Below are 14,087 nucleotides of genomic sequence, written 5' to 3'. Positions count from 1 at the left end.
TCGCTTTGCATCTATACTGGGCAAACGTTCAAAGTTATCGATAAAGTGAAATAAAACTTGATTTGGATATGTGATACAACAGCTTAAATTCCAATCCTGAAGGCTGTCTCAGCCAGAAAGTAATTAAGTGTATACAAATGTATACTTTATGGAGTGGTTGATGCGGCCTTCCGTTCTGGCCATAATAACATTATAATCTGGGCATGCTTGGTTGCGCCACAGCGCCACAGCATGCAACTGTCAGTGAATTAAAGACGCAAGCAGATGTCCAGCTAAGAAAATGCATATTACGTATACGACCTGTTTGTTGTGGTTGCAACAAATGCTTTAATAATTGATAGCAATAATTGCGCAGGATTTGCGCACATTTTCTGCTTAAATGCACATGCAAATTAATGCGATTGTATAATCGGCAACCAAAATCAAAACGAGTCGATTATGTTATTGCTACTTGAGATTTTCCAACTCTTTTTATTTAATGTGGCCTAAATAAAGTCCACAAATTTATAAAACGCAGCCAAAAATAAACATTTCACATTATATATTTCGAATTCGAATTAAAACTACAAATTAAACTTAATCAGGTTAAAAGGGAGCAATTAAATTATAAATATAATATTGATCGGGGGTATTAAATTGTAAAATGCTTCACCTGTCTCTCTCCCTGTCTCTCTCTCTGTCTCTCTCTCTGTCTCTCTCTCTGTCTCTATCTCTCTCTCTCTCTCACTCTTTGAGTCTATGAGTATCACTTGCTCGCAATGTTTTTATTTACTCTATTTTATGCTAAAACAATTGTTTTATCTTTGCAGTGCCATATGCAACCGATAAGACTGTGTGAGGTGGTCAACAACAAGCAGCAGCTGCAGCAACAACAACAACAAAAAAAGCAACAACAAACAACAAGAATAATCAAACAAGAACAACAAAATTAGCATCAAAACTAAAAGTTCGACTCGCCTCGCGTAGCGTGTGTGTGTGTGTGAGTGTGAGTGTGTGTGTGTGTGCGCGCGAGTGTGTGTGAGTGTGTGAATATCCGGGTGTGTGCGTGTGTTAGTGTGTTAGTTTCCTAGACAAAATGGCGGACGGCCAGCGCATTGAAAATGCAGCGCTGCTCAGCAACAGAGTCGCCAGCATCTAAGCGAATGCTCAAAGATCGAGCAGGGAACCGCCCCACAGCACACAGAGGGACAGCAGCGCAAGGCGGCGTGAAAGAGGAGGAGAAGGAGGAGGAGCAGACGGCAGGCGGCAGACGGCAGGCAGCCACATCCATCCATCAACCATCCAGCTGCAGCAGGTGCAGCGTTCAGTTGCCACTTCCAGTCATCGCGGGGCGGCGACGCGGCATAGCAATTAGGCAGGCAGCAAAATGCCTGGCGGACGACGCGGACTGGTTGCGCCGCAAAACACATTCCTCGAGAACATCATAAGGCGCTCCAATTCGCAGCGTAAGTAGACAAACAATAGAAAACCCCCATTCCCCCCGACACAACCTATACCTGCTCCATATGCATACATCAAATTTCAATTCCGACGAAAGCTAACTGTATCCTGATCCAAACTGTACACTCAAAATAAAATTTACAAATTAATATTAGAAAGAAAATTATGTTTATGTATGTATTTTGTAGAACTATTTTCTATTGCTAAGAAATGCATTTGTAAAGCGTACAAATGCAAATCATGATTTTTTGGAAAAATCCGTTCTGAAATGCTGAAAATATAAATGAAATATAGTCTCCCGACTGAGCTGCTATCTTAGCTCAGCAGCTAAAGAAAGTTGTACCTGATTTTTATAAGCTATTTATATTTAGTTTAAGTTTAAGAAAAATCCGCACTGGAAAACCTCAATTTTATAAATTTACTTACTGAGTAATAAAGTAAAATTCATGTAAATTTTTATATAAATACCATATATTTCAAAGGGGTTTTCAAAATGTAGGTAAATAAATAAATACTAAATAAAAAGTGATCCAAATTAAATATAGAGAAACAGAGACTTAAGCATTCCACTAAAATTGTTTAAATCGAACTACTTCCGTTGGCTGACATGCAACATGTAATCAGTCCACATTAAAGAGATAATGATGGACATCGTTGAAAGACACACTTGTTGAATAGGGATGCCGCACGGCACTAGACCACTTTTGAGTGTGAACCGCAGCTCAGCTCCAATTCAGATATGTACCAATAAAATGGACCAGGTAGTCTGTTTGAAAATTACATTCCTCTAAGCTCAGCACTGACACGCCCATTTGTGGTCAGTTGTGGTCCAGCATTCTGCGATTGCCAGTTTGGAATGGAAGGCAACAACGATGGTCATAGGGAGAGCGATGTGAACGGAAAGGGAATAGGAATAGGAGTGGGAATGGGAATGGCAATGGTAATGGAAGATGGCGATGCCAAAGCCAATGCAAACAGAATGTGAAATGATTTTCCGTTAAGTTGTCAACGCTCACACCTCGCGCTGGGCTTGTGTGCGTGCGTGCGTGTATGTGTGTGTGTGTATGTGTGTGTGTGTACAGGATGCTGGCTAAACACACACACACACACAGACATACACGTATGCCATTGACAGCAGCCTAACTCTATAAATAGACACACGTTCCGAGAAAGCGCCCCCAACTCACCCGCCAGACACGTCGACTGCTGAGCTGACATCGCCCCAGGGCCAATTAAAACGGCGGCAGCAACCTGTTGACCAACTGAACAAAAGAAACGGAATGGATGTGGGGGGGTGTATGGTGTAGGGGATTATGTAGGTATATAGGGTACAGGAACAGTAATAGAAATAGAATACACAAAGTAATAGGATTGTGCATGGGCATAGAATTGTGAAATGAAACAGTAATGCAAATTGGAATTACAGATTGGATGGCATAACTATATAAGCGGGATTCAAGCGTGGACTATACCGGGAAATGGCCATGAAATCGGATTATGAAAAGAAATTGCATCAACGCGAAGCTATAAGATGAAATATATGTATCCGACTAGAAATGAGTAGAGCAATATGAGGCTAGATATAGGTTAGATAGAGAGAAAAAGAGAGTAAATCGAGGTGTAGAAAATAGCATCAAAGAGAAGCTTTATGATGAATGATATGCATATGACTGAGATATATGTATATATATATATAAAGCAATATGAGGCTAGATATGGCTGGAGCTTGTAGATAATAGGGATCTAATTGTAGATAAACATATCCATCTAGGAATACGACGATGATGAACTGGAAACAGCAATAAGCTTGAGTATGTCAAGGGATATGAAAGGTTGTGAGGCTGATGGCTTGAAATGATGAAACTAATTATCTAAAGTCACTCATAAATCACACATACGAGTGCGCGCACTCAGAAATAGGCATATTAATTGCATAACCCAATTCTCAACAGTCAGCTACATTTTACAGCAGCAGCAGCAGCAGCAGCAACAAAGAGCAACAAACTGACAGCAACAAGCAGACAATTAACAAACTAATAGCTGCAGCCACTCAAAATGTACACAATGCAATCCAGCCAAAACCAGCTAACTAACACCACACAGTCAACTCTCAGACAGTTGCTGCAGTTGCAGTTGCAGTTGCAGTTGCCACACAATTGCATTTGTTGTTGTTGCAGCACTTGTTGTATTTCATGTGAATACAACTGCCTGTCTGTGCAGCTGGCGGGTGTTGTTTTTGTGTGTGTTTTGGGCTGTGTGGTTTCGAGACTTGCATTTCTACTAGCTGTGTGAATTGTAAATAACACAATATGCTAATTAAGCAATAAGTGCAGCAAGCGAAATGGTCAATGACATCGCTTATGCAACTATTCTGTTCTATTCATAAACTATTACACTCTGCTACATTTATAGAATAAAATAGACATAAAGCTGAATGGAAATGTTCTTGGCTTTAGTGGTACTCAAAGCGCTATATTTGGAATACGAAGCGTTAACTTTTAATAATCTTATGCTAATTATTATTGGTAGACTCTGTGCCTCCCACTGATAAATGAGCTAAAGCTCTTGGTCCAGTCCTATCAGCTGCAGGAGCGCCATGATTGCCACTGATCTTGGATCCCCTCACTGATCTTGGAGTCTTAGTCTGTTGATTGCCAGGCTGTGCTCCATAAAGTGTTCTAATGTTTCGTCACTGTCAAGAGAGAGATTGCACTTAGCATCTTCCACAATTATTGGGTTGTCAAGAGAGAGATTGCACTTAGCATCTTCCACAATTATTGGGTTGTCAAGAGAGAGATTGCACTTAGCATCTTCCACAATTATTGGGTTGCATAAGTGTTTGCGCAGCCAGCAGTAAGCATTTTTATGGCACAAAGAGACTCCAGTCCAATCCAGACGTCAGCAATTTGATTATCCAATGTGTGTGCTGGGATCCAATAGATGGTTACCCTAATCCGCTTCACCAATTTATTCAAGATCTCACTATTATTGAGACAATCTTGTGGGTTCGCTGCCAGGCTGTCTAAGAAAATAGCTGTGTTTATTGGTTGCATTTGCTCTTTTGCGTGAATATCCGCTTGTAATTTTCCTGTCGCAAAAATTGATTAGATTAGATGGTATTTAAATTTTTTTAATTGACAGCACAACTGACAGGCTAACATGCCCATGTTATTAAAAGCAACCCATTGATATTTAATTATGCATTTTTTCTTTTTTCCGATTCGAATTTTTGCTTGGAAAGTGTTGCTTAGGTTTTCCGAGTGTCATGTGGGAGACTTTTTGAAGGCGACACGTGTCAGCCAGGTGGGTGCAACGGGTGGGGATTATTTAATAATCATGTTTTTTTTTTTATATATCTATATACATTTTATGTATATATTCATAGGGAAGAGAGAGTCTTTAGCGAGTCTAAAGCGGATTACTCAGCAGCCAAATCAGACATTAAGCCTTTTTCAAAAGGATTTGGGAGCCGAGTAAAGTGAATGTCGACAAAATAAAAGCAGTCAGAGAGGAATGGCGGCCGAGGAGATAGACAAGGGCAGAGATAGACACCGACAAGAGCTAGTTGATGGCTGCCACTGGGGTAAACTGTAGTGAAAGCAACTGTGAAAAAGAAAATGCGACTACCTCGTAATATTTTCGGTTTTTTATATACTTTTTTTTTATGCTGGTCCACGATTTTTGCATGAGCGACTAAAAAAGGTAAAAAAAAAGAGTGTAAAGAGAAAATGCCATAAAGGAAATGCACAGATACGTAGGAAAATGGAGAAGAGCAGAAATGCTGGGTGGCTGAGTATAAGGATAAGGATAAGGCTAAGGATGTGAATGATGAAGAGACTGTGACTGCGAAATAAGGAAGTGTCGCATATTAAGTCGAGCAAATTACGCTTGCGGGCGGAAAGGGAAATGTTGTGGTGAGGGGTAGGAAAGATGAAGAATTGCCGCCGCGCCACCAACGTGGAAATGCCAAAACAAAACCAGACAAGTGGAATGAAAAAAGAGTGGGAAAACAATCTGAAAAGTGAGAAAAAGTGGCAATCGTCGAGGAAATTCCAAGTTTTATATAAGAGTTGAAAACGGGCATGTGGCATTTCTGCAACTGGATGCTTTCCTTTAGTTTTGGCAGATCTCGGATACTTCAGTCCGTAACTCTGTTTCAGACTTCTCTCTCTCTCTCTCTCTCTCTGGCCTACCTTATGTGGCACATGCAGAAAAAGGCCAAGCCTTGCTGTAATTTCAACATCCTTTTCAGTATTGCTCGGGGCTACTTCACAGTTTTTCACTTTGCCCACTCGCTGTGCACACTTCGCCTCCGTTGTAATTCAATGAAGGATAAACAAATGTGAACTGCCTAACCGCCTCACGCCCTTTAACCCCTTCGCATAGTATGTACACGTGTTTTCCGCTTCTGTTTTTTTTTTGTTTTTTTTTGTTTTTGGCCCATCTCATCCAAAAAATTTGCATATCCAATCGCGAGGCTACGGAACTGCCACATTACGTATACGCAGTCAGTGGCGTTTCGGACAGCTCGAACATTGTATTTCGACAGTTTTTCAATCATGCCCGCCCCCTGGTGTCCTGCTCCACTGGTGGCTGCTCTAACCTCTGTTTGTTTGGGTCGATTGGTTTTGTGGAGGCATTTTTTCTGGCCACGTTAACAAATCGTTGCAGCCATAAACAAAAGCCTCGCAGGCGCCCATGATTAACAGCTCGCACCCATTCACCGTCCAACGTCCAACGTCCAACGTCCAACGTTTACACACCCACCGCCCCCGCCCCACAAAACTGGCGTAAAACTGAGCAACAAAGCGAAAATTTTCATAATATCTTTAAGACCATTATATTTATTATAATAACAAACTTATCAACGAGCCCACTCAGCCACTGAGACGTCTACTCTGCCTTATCTGGCCAAGTCCAGTGGCCAGCGCATATTAACGTGAAGCGTATTAACTGGTTTTATGCCTAGCATAGTTCTGAAAGCACCTTTTGCTAAGTTGACTTTTTATGCAATATCGATTAATATATATATATACTCGTATATATATATATATATATACAAGAACTGTTGGACAACGCTAGTTTAGTTAATGCTTGACCCATTTGGGAATTGCTGTGCAACACGATATAGCCGACTCCACTGACAGTCAAAGTGTTGATTTAAGATTTAAGTTTAAAAAAAAAACAAGAAGAAAAACACAGTAATTTGAAAGACAACAATTTTGAGCTAATAGTTTATGTTGACGCTGTGTTTATGTTTGGGCTATTTAGCTCCAGGGCTTACAGCCAGAAGCATAACTTATTCGATATGCTGCCGGTGACACACATTGGAGGAGCTAGACAAGTTAGTGTTGGTTGTTTTTACTGCAAACTCATTAAAGTTGAAATTGAGGCCAAAAGTTTTGCACATGCTGAACCCGAAATACGAGCTTGAGCCCAAGCCCCGAATTGTGTCCTGACCCCAAGCTTTTAGCTGGCGACACACAAGCACAGGATAAACCATATCTGTCTCCCTCTCTCTCTCTCTCTCTCTCTCCCTCTGTGTGATTCTCAGTGTTTTTCTGCAAGCCCCTTGAAAAGCACAGTGGCAATGTTTGAAATTTGTGTCGTCGCCTTTGTGGTGTGCCTCGCACTTTTATCTCGCTCCGACCACGCGCTGTTTGATCTTCGTCAGCAGCTACTCGCAACAGCAACAGCATCAGCAACGACAACAAAAAGAACAACAACAGCAAGAGCATGAGCAAGAGGAGCAATAACAATATTGTGGCCAAAAGTGTCAGCCACTCGTTTGACTTGCTGGCTTTGAAGTTTCCCCTCTCAGCCTTTTTTTTATATTTCTTTATTTTTTCTGCTAATTTTGCGCTTTTGTGAATTTTGCTGCCGTGCAAAATGTTTGCTCATAATTTTTCGTTGTTGTTCTTCTTGTTGGTGTTTGTTGTTGCCGCTGCTGCTGTTGTTGTTGTTATACTTGCTATTGACATTGTTTGTGTATGGTCAGTGATTAGGCTTAGAGCAATTAGAAAAGGTCAATTTTATGTTTGTTTTCAGCTTACTTGGCCAAAGCAGAACCTAAAATTCGAATACGTAATGCTTAAAGACCGTGAACCGGTTTAGTAGCGGTTCACAAGTGTTTCAAAATTAATTCAGCAAATATTTAAAGGCTGAAATTGTTATTTGGTATTTTCAAACTCAACTCATGCTGAGAACCATATTTCAACAAATGTCGAATGTCCTTCATGGCAAACTATTTGCACCACAGCCCCCAAATCTGAGGCTTGAATGAGATGTGAATGCAAACTAAATGACAGTGGAATGAGAATTGAATGACACCTGAATACTCATTTGAATGATAATGAAATGACAGCCGCATAATTATAATAAGCACCGAATGAGAACTGAATGAATGGAGTGAATGGGTATTGTATGACAGCTGAATAATATCTGATTGGCAACTGATTGAGGGACTGAGAACTGAGTGTGATCTTAAGAACGACACTAATTGACTATTCAATGAATAGAAAATGAGCACTCAATGCGATCTGACTGACATTCAAAAGAGGACTTAATGACAACTGAATAACCCTTGTCTACCCGCCGAATAATAATTAATTGTTAAGTAAATAAACATTAACATTGCTTATGGCAACTGAGTGCACAGTAAATTCAATTTCCTCAGGTTAACCAACGAAACTAGCTCATATTTCATTCATTCTGCACCTCAAGCTGCGATGCAACTGTGTTCCATATAATTATTTCGATTATCCAAGTAATGACAAAGGTCGCGCGCCAATTGAACATAAATATTGGAATGCGTGTATTTCAAGTATTCCTTGTAACCTTAACCGTAACCGTAGACGTAACTGTAGCCGTAGCCCGTATTCGGACACGGTCAAGCAATCAATCAATCTGCAAACCACCCTCAAGCAAATGCAACAAGCCCCGCGAATCTTAGCATCTCTGCGGGTGCAGTGCAGTAGGCGGAGTTGGGGGCCAAGGGGGGAATGTAAGCGGAGGCAGCAGTTAACAATTGCAATTACGACACGACACAACACGACAGCAACCCACTCAACCACTGAACCACTGACCCCCTGACCAATGGCAACCCCCCTCCTTCGCCTGCTTTAAGCCCAGCGAATTATTGATTTTCCTTTGCTTATTGTGTTTTATTGTTGCTTTTGTTGTTACTGTTGTTGTTGCTTTTGTTGTTGCTGTTGCTGTTTCGCTGTCGCCGTGTAAATTAACGTTGACTACACGACTGTTTGGCTAAGTTGGGCTGGGCTCAGTCGAATATAGGTTCGGGGCAACGGCTGCCTTCAAGTTTCGCCATTACATTTATCGATTTTTTGATGGGTCGCCCCTTTTGGCTATGCCATTTGCATGTTGTTGTCGTTGTTGCTGTTGTCGTTGTCGTAGTCGTTGTCGTTGTCGCTATTATTGTTGCTGTTGTTTTTAACGTTCTTTGAATGTAACCTTAGCGTTGCTTTTGCCTTGCTTTGCTTTACTTTGCTTTGTGACACTTTAACTTTTGACGTGGTTGCGTCTTTGATCCGCGAGCGCATTTCCACTTCAAGCCCGCTTCCATTGCTTAAGAAGGTCAAAAGTCGCCGAAGTGAAAGCAGTAATAAAGTTACAAAAAATAATGTCAGAATGTTAAGTTAATTCCAAGGAGAGTTCGCTTTGGAGCGGGAAGGTCTTCAAAAAAAGAACATGAAACACGAGCTAATGAGTTGGTTATTGCCCCGTAAATCATACGCCATGTGGACCAAAGTACCCGCAATGATTAGCACCTCCGCAAAGGGTCGTTGGACATAAGATTTTGTTGCTTTTTGCGCTTTTGATGGTCACACATTCCAGACGGCGGAGCCAGGTCAACGCACACAAATAACCATTGTATGGCAGACGGATGGCAAGGAGTTCCCAGTACACTTGAACTTAACTGCTAGACTTAGACACTTAGAGACCTCACTGTCGATCTACCTCCACCTAACGTCATAGATCACTACATCTCTTCTTATTCTAAGTTCACTCACTGTCACTGTCAATCCACCTGCTTACCCTACTCTGCACTGAACTTCGTTCTCCGTCCTTATCTTCTACCCTCTAACGCAAATTCACTACTGAACCTTAACCTCTTAGTCAATAACACTACCTCTAATCCCTTATGCTCTACCCCAACCTCAACGCTTGTATCACTTCTTACACTGCTTATCCACCTGCCTACCTTGCGCCGTACACAACATCATTGTCCACACGTACCTTACACACTAAAACTAACTCACAAATGAACCATAACCTTCGTGTGTGACACAGTCACCCTTCATCCTTATTCACAACCTTATCGCATTGGCCCTGGCATACACAGAGTGTAAGTTACGGACAATTCATATAGATAATTACATGGATTTCTAGTATCTACATGCTGCCGATATAATTGTACATCGGCGACATTAGGTTGGGGCAGGTCTTGGAGGGGGTACCAAGCGACATTTAGCATTAAACAAAAAGCCATTTAAGGCACACAACCAACATGATTATGAGTGGTCTATGAATGCCCCATGCTCATCAAATATTAACAGCAACAAAGGTGAAACAAGTAAGAATACTGTAGTCGAGTGAGCTCGACTACGATATACCCTAAACCCAGTTCGTTGCAATTGAGTATTGTAAGAGTTAGGCGAATTATCGCTTTAAACATATTTTTGGCTTCTTTTTTAATGACCTAAGTGCATTTATGTAACACTCTTAACTAATATTAGGTTGATCGTTGGACAAATTGCTTGGAAATTCTATATTTTCACGATCGGGCGGAAACTCTAGAAGGATCTGCATTTTATTTTCAAAATTTCTTGCGATGCACATCTATATTTTGACCATCATCGACCAATAGGAATAAGTCTCTGTATCGCAGGGTATGGAATATCGAACCCACATACTTATTTCGCCCTAACTTCTTGATTGTGAACCGGATTACTTGCATCAGTTATGTTAAACCGATCAATAAAGGACTTAACAGGGGGAATACTTGACTCATGCTATAAGTCAAGCTTGGGGGCATCTTTTAGCCAAAACATGCCATGAATATGTGGTGACCCTTCTTGCTGAAACTCAACTCGCCAATAATATTTGATGACCCTATGACTGCCAAAAATACCGCCTTCCTTTTTCATTAATTATAGAAGTTGTCTATTACTTATCTACTTACATACAGCAATTAACATAAAGTCATAAGTTGAAATGATGATGCTGTCCCCTTCTCAATATGGCCACGTAAATCATATTTCAATATTATTATGTATATCTTTCACATTGTGGCTTAAAGTATCTAAGTTCCGAACAGGCGGACAAAGCTAGATCAATTTCGCTTGCGTCAGCTGATAGAAATAAGATCAATATGAGAATATATTTTCGATTATAAGTTAGGTGTTTCTTATTCGATATTGATTCAATTTGGGCGTTGATCAGGTTATATTACTTTTTATCAATATCATTAGAAGCCACTGCTGTAAAATTTGTGGCTTTTATTGCTATTGGAAATCGAAATATATCGATATTCAAGAAACGGAGGTAATTACTGATAAAATAAAGCAAGTCAAGAAATTTATAATGGGTGCAAAAAACTAGAGAGAGAGAGAGAGAGTGCAGGAAAGAGAGAGAGAGAGAGAGGGAGAGGGAGAGGGAGAGGGAGAGGGAGAGTGTCACTGGCTCTCATTGTGAATGCGGCGCTACGTTCTTTGCCGGCTTGTGAAGCCAATCAAATTGGATTAAGTTGTTGGTGGCGCTTTTGTTTTGTTTGGCTTGGTTTATGCTGTTGAGGCGGACGAGGGGGAGGGTTGGGCTAAGTGGCGGGTGGAAGGGTTCAAACGATTTCTGATGTGGTCTACTGTCCGCTTGTCATGACTAAGTGCCGGACTGTGGCGAGGCCACAGAAAAGCCAAAGAGCAAGACTTAGTCCAAGTGCAAGCACTCATGAGTACCCAACCCATAACTACCATAACTACACTCTCAAGGTCATGGTGCAACAGCCACAATTGCAACGTTTGTATAGCTTATGAATAGTCCTCACTCGAGTCAGTTGAATTGGTTCGTAGTGTAATCTAAATGAATAGCTCAAGGGTTGTGTGTGTATGAAAGAATAAATACTAAGCCAGGATTTGAAAGGATCTCATTTACTTATTAGTTTGAAATAAAGTTTCTTCGATCCCTGTTTAGGAATATGTGTTCGATGGAAACTAAACTAGATGTGGAATAAAATATTTATTAATCAAAACTTTCACGCTAATAACTTCGAAATTTTCCGTTAACTACTTAAAATGATTATTGCTACAAAACCGCTTTCTCAATCATTTTCAAGGCAACAAAATTCAATTAACCGAAATAGTTCTGCAAAAGGTTTTCAATGATTAAGACAGATATTTACATAGTATTTGTTGTAGTTATGCTTATAGCATACACTGGCTTTAGACAGCCTCTCACTCAATGAATGCTTGAATACATTCACTGACTAATTCACACTCACACTCACTCGTGCACTCGGAAATCGCGTGTTCTGATCAGCGACAAGGATTTATATTCATAGTTGTCGCTGCCAAAAAGTTTGCACTGAAAGAGAAAGGGCAACCCAGAGTAGAGCAAAGCCATTGCACGAACAAGAAGACATACACACACACACACACTCGAAGAGCATGCGTGTCAGCGTGTGTGTGTGTGTGTGTGAGTATTTTTAGTTGTGATTGTGTGTATGAGTTGCCTAATTTGGTTAAAGTATTGCAGAGTTTAAGGAGCGCTCGTTGCACGCAACGCGCCAAACTTGCCAACAAATGCAAAAGAACAACAATTCACACGCATACACATACACACACACACACAGGCATACAAGTACATAAGCACACAGAAGTATATACACACACACACACAGACACACACACGCATAAGCACGCATAACTGACGCTTGCAGCACCAATTTTCAAAGTTGCTGCTTGAATTTTGCTGTTGCTGTTTTTAGCCGAAAAGTTTACGCAATCAACTATTTTTGAGCTTGTGGCGGAACAGGGTGGGACATGGCATAAATATGGAGCCACAGACTCGGGCACCGACACACACACACACACATACACAGACACACACACACACTTACAAACACTCACACAAATGATAATGAGGCATGAGGCAAATGAAATGAGGACAAAACTTCTGCAAAAGCTGCAAAGCATGAAAACCAATGGCGCCCCATGTGTGTTGTGTGTGTGTGTGTGTGTGTGTGTGTGTGTGGATGTGACCAATTACACATAAACATTCACCCACACACACACACACACACACAAACAACGCTGGTGAAATAGCAATAATTTGAGTTTCTGGTTACCAAATGTAAATGATGACTCTCTGATGTGACCCGACGATCCGCCCACCTCTTGCCCCCTCCAATCATCGTTGGCTGTAGCAAACAGCAACCCACTTAGCGCCGGATGATGCCTGGGCGTGGCAGTGGCAGCACGAAAACACAATTGACCTTCAATTCGAAATGGCAACGGTAAAAGGAACAACAACAACAACAGCAACAACAACAGCAATCGCATCAAAAACAAAGTCGCAAATGAAATTTTGCCAAGTGTTTGAATTTGTGGCTTCAAATAAAAAAATTGATTTTAAGCTACGGACGAAGCTTTTATTCATCTGCAAACAGTTTGTCGTAATACATGCTGACATATCAAATATCACTCATACGAGGCGTGCTACAAGCGATTGCCACGTTTTCAACATTTTGTATTAAATACATCCAAAAGTCGGAGCTGAATATAAAACAATATTTAAATCGTTGACATTTAGTTCATATGAAACTACTAATTTACAACTATTTATCACTCTACACTCAGCAAAAATAGCCATGACATTTCGAAAATCACCTGATTATTCAGAAAGTATATTTCTAACAAGGAAGATAGTCTCTTTCTCAAAACTGGGAATTTTTCTTTTCTTAATTCCATGTCGATTTTCGAATATTCAGAAAAATCGAATCTAATTTCAATTTCTAATTTGTTTTTTGCTGTTTATACAAAATGTTTACATTGGATTTTGTTTTTGACTTATATATTTTATTATTAAGCATTAAGATTTCACACATACAAACATTTGAAATGGCTTAAATAGCTTAACAGCTAACAGAGATTTTCAAATATATTTTTGTGCAGTTATTTATAAAAAAAAAAGGCTTTCTAAATTTAGGATTTTAAGATTCATATATTTTTGTACATTTTCTATAATTGTACTCCTTGTGCGGTATTTGTGTGGGCGTTTCAGTGTGCAGCGCAAGACGTCATGTAATATTCAACAGAAAGCTGTATCTATCCCTACAAACACTCAGCCGCCTAACACATACATATGTCGCTGGTTGTCTCAAATTTCTAATTACAAAATAAAAGAAACACACAAAAAAAGGAAGTAACTGAAGAGACGCTCGTTGGTAGCGCGACGCATCGCAGCTCAGGGCAGGTTCGCACTTAATTATGCAAATTTAATAACAATGCCAAGTGCCACACACACACACACACACACACACACAAACACACATAAACACGCACAACACACGCACGCTCCCCCCATTTTCACAGACGCGGCCCGGCGGGAACGGGGACTCCCTATCCCCTAAC

The 14,087-nt window shown here is 40.5% G+C and overlaps 1 protein-coding gene across 1 annotated transcript in view; it reads left to right on the top strand.

Annotated features, from left to right (window-relative positions):
- The first annotated feature begins 1,004 nt into the window (after positions 1 to 1,004).
- The window catches only part of LOC6565246 (potassium voltage-gated channel protein eag), a 43,212-nt gene continuing 30,129 nt past the window's right edge, over positions 1,005 to 14,087 (top strand). The window contains 1 exon segment of the mRNA XM_032738300.1: positions 1,005 to 1,445. Coding sequence (XP_032594191.1) covers positions 1,367 to 1,445 — 79 coding nt within the window. The 5' untranslated portion in view covers positions 1,005 to 1,366.

This window comes from Drosophila grimshawi, unplaced genomic scaffold, assembly GCF_018153295.1.
Source record: "Drosophila grimshawi isolate 15287-2541.00 unplaced genomic scaffold, ASM1815329v1 contig_848, whole genome shotgun sequence".
NCBI lineage: Eukaryota > Metazoa > Arthropoda > Insecta > Diptera > Drosophilidae > Drosophila > Drosophila grimshawi.
This window is presented reverse-complemented; position numbering and strand designations above follow the sequence as displayed.